Genomic DNA, 341 nt, shown 5'->3' with positions numbered 1-341 from the left:
CCCCCAGTCCTGCCGGAGAGCCGGCACCTCCACTTTGACTGTGGGGTCACCGTCCAGTTGGGCTTCGCCGCCGAGTTCTCCAACATCATGATCATATACACCTGCGTGGTGGCCACCCCTGGGGACATTGCCAAGTGCGAGGCCAAGCTCACCGACATACCCCAGGTGGGAGCAGGTTGCTGAAACCCACACTGGGGCGATGTCAGGGAATAGGGTGAGGGGACCCATGATGGTTTTCATGGCTGGCTGACACCCGTGGCAGGAGCTGGATGTGGACCTCAAATGCACCAACAAGGAGAGCCCGGAGGAGGTGGGCAGCCCACTGGCCCCTTCCTGGAGCC

The 341-nt window shown here is 62.2% G+C and overlaps 1 protein-coding gene across 1 annotated transcript in view; it reads left to right on the top strand.

Annotated features, from left to right (window-relative positions):
* Positions 1 to 334, top strand: part of LOC104524841 (mucosa-associated lymphoid tissue lymphoma translocation protein 1) — a gene marked incomplete at both ends in the record, with an annotated part of 3,223 nt that extends 2,889 nt beyond the window's left edge. The window contains 2 exons of the mRNA XM_010167836.1: positions 8 to 165; positions 263 to 334. Of these exons, the coding sequence (XP_010166138.1) occupies positions 8 to 165; positions 263 to 334 (230 nt within the window). The remainder of the gene's footprint in view (positions 1 to 7; positions 166 to 262) is intronic.
* Between the last annotated feature and the right edge of the window lie 7 nt (positions 335 to 341).

The sequence above is a fragment of the Antrostomus carolinensis genome, unplaced genomic scaffold (genome assembly GCF_000700745.2).
Source record: "Antrostomus carolinensis isolate BGI_N321 unplaced genomic scaffold, ASM70074v2 scaffold41745, whole genome shotgun sequence".
NCBI lineage: Eukaryota > Metazoa > Chordata > Aves > Caprimulgiformes > Caprimulgidae > Antrostomus > Antrostomus carolinensis.
This window is presented reverse-complemented; position numbering and strand designations above follow the sequence as displayed.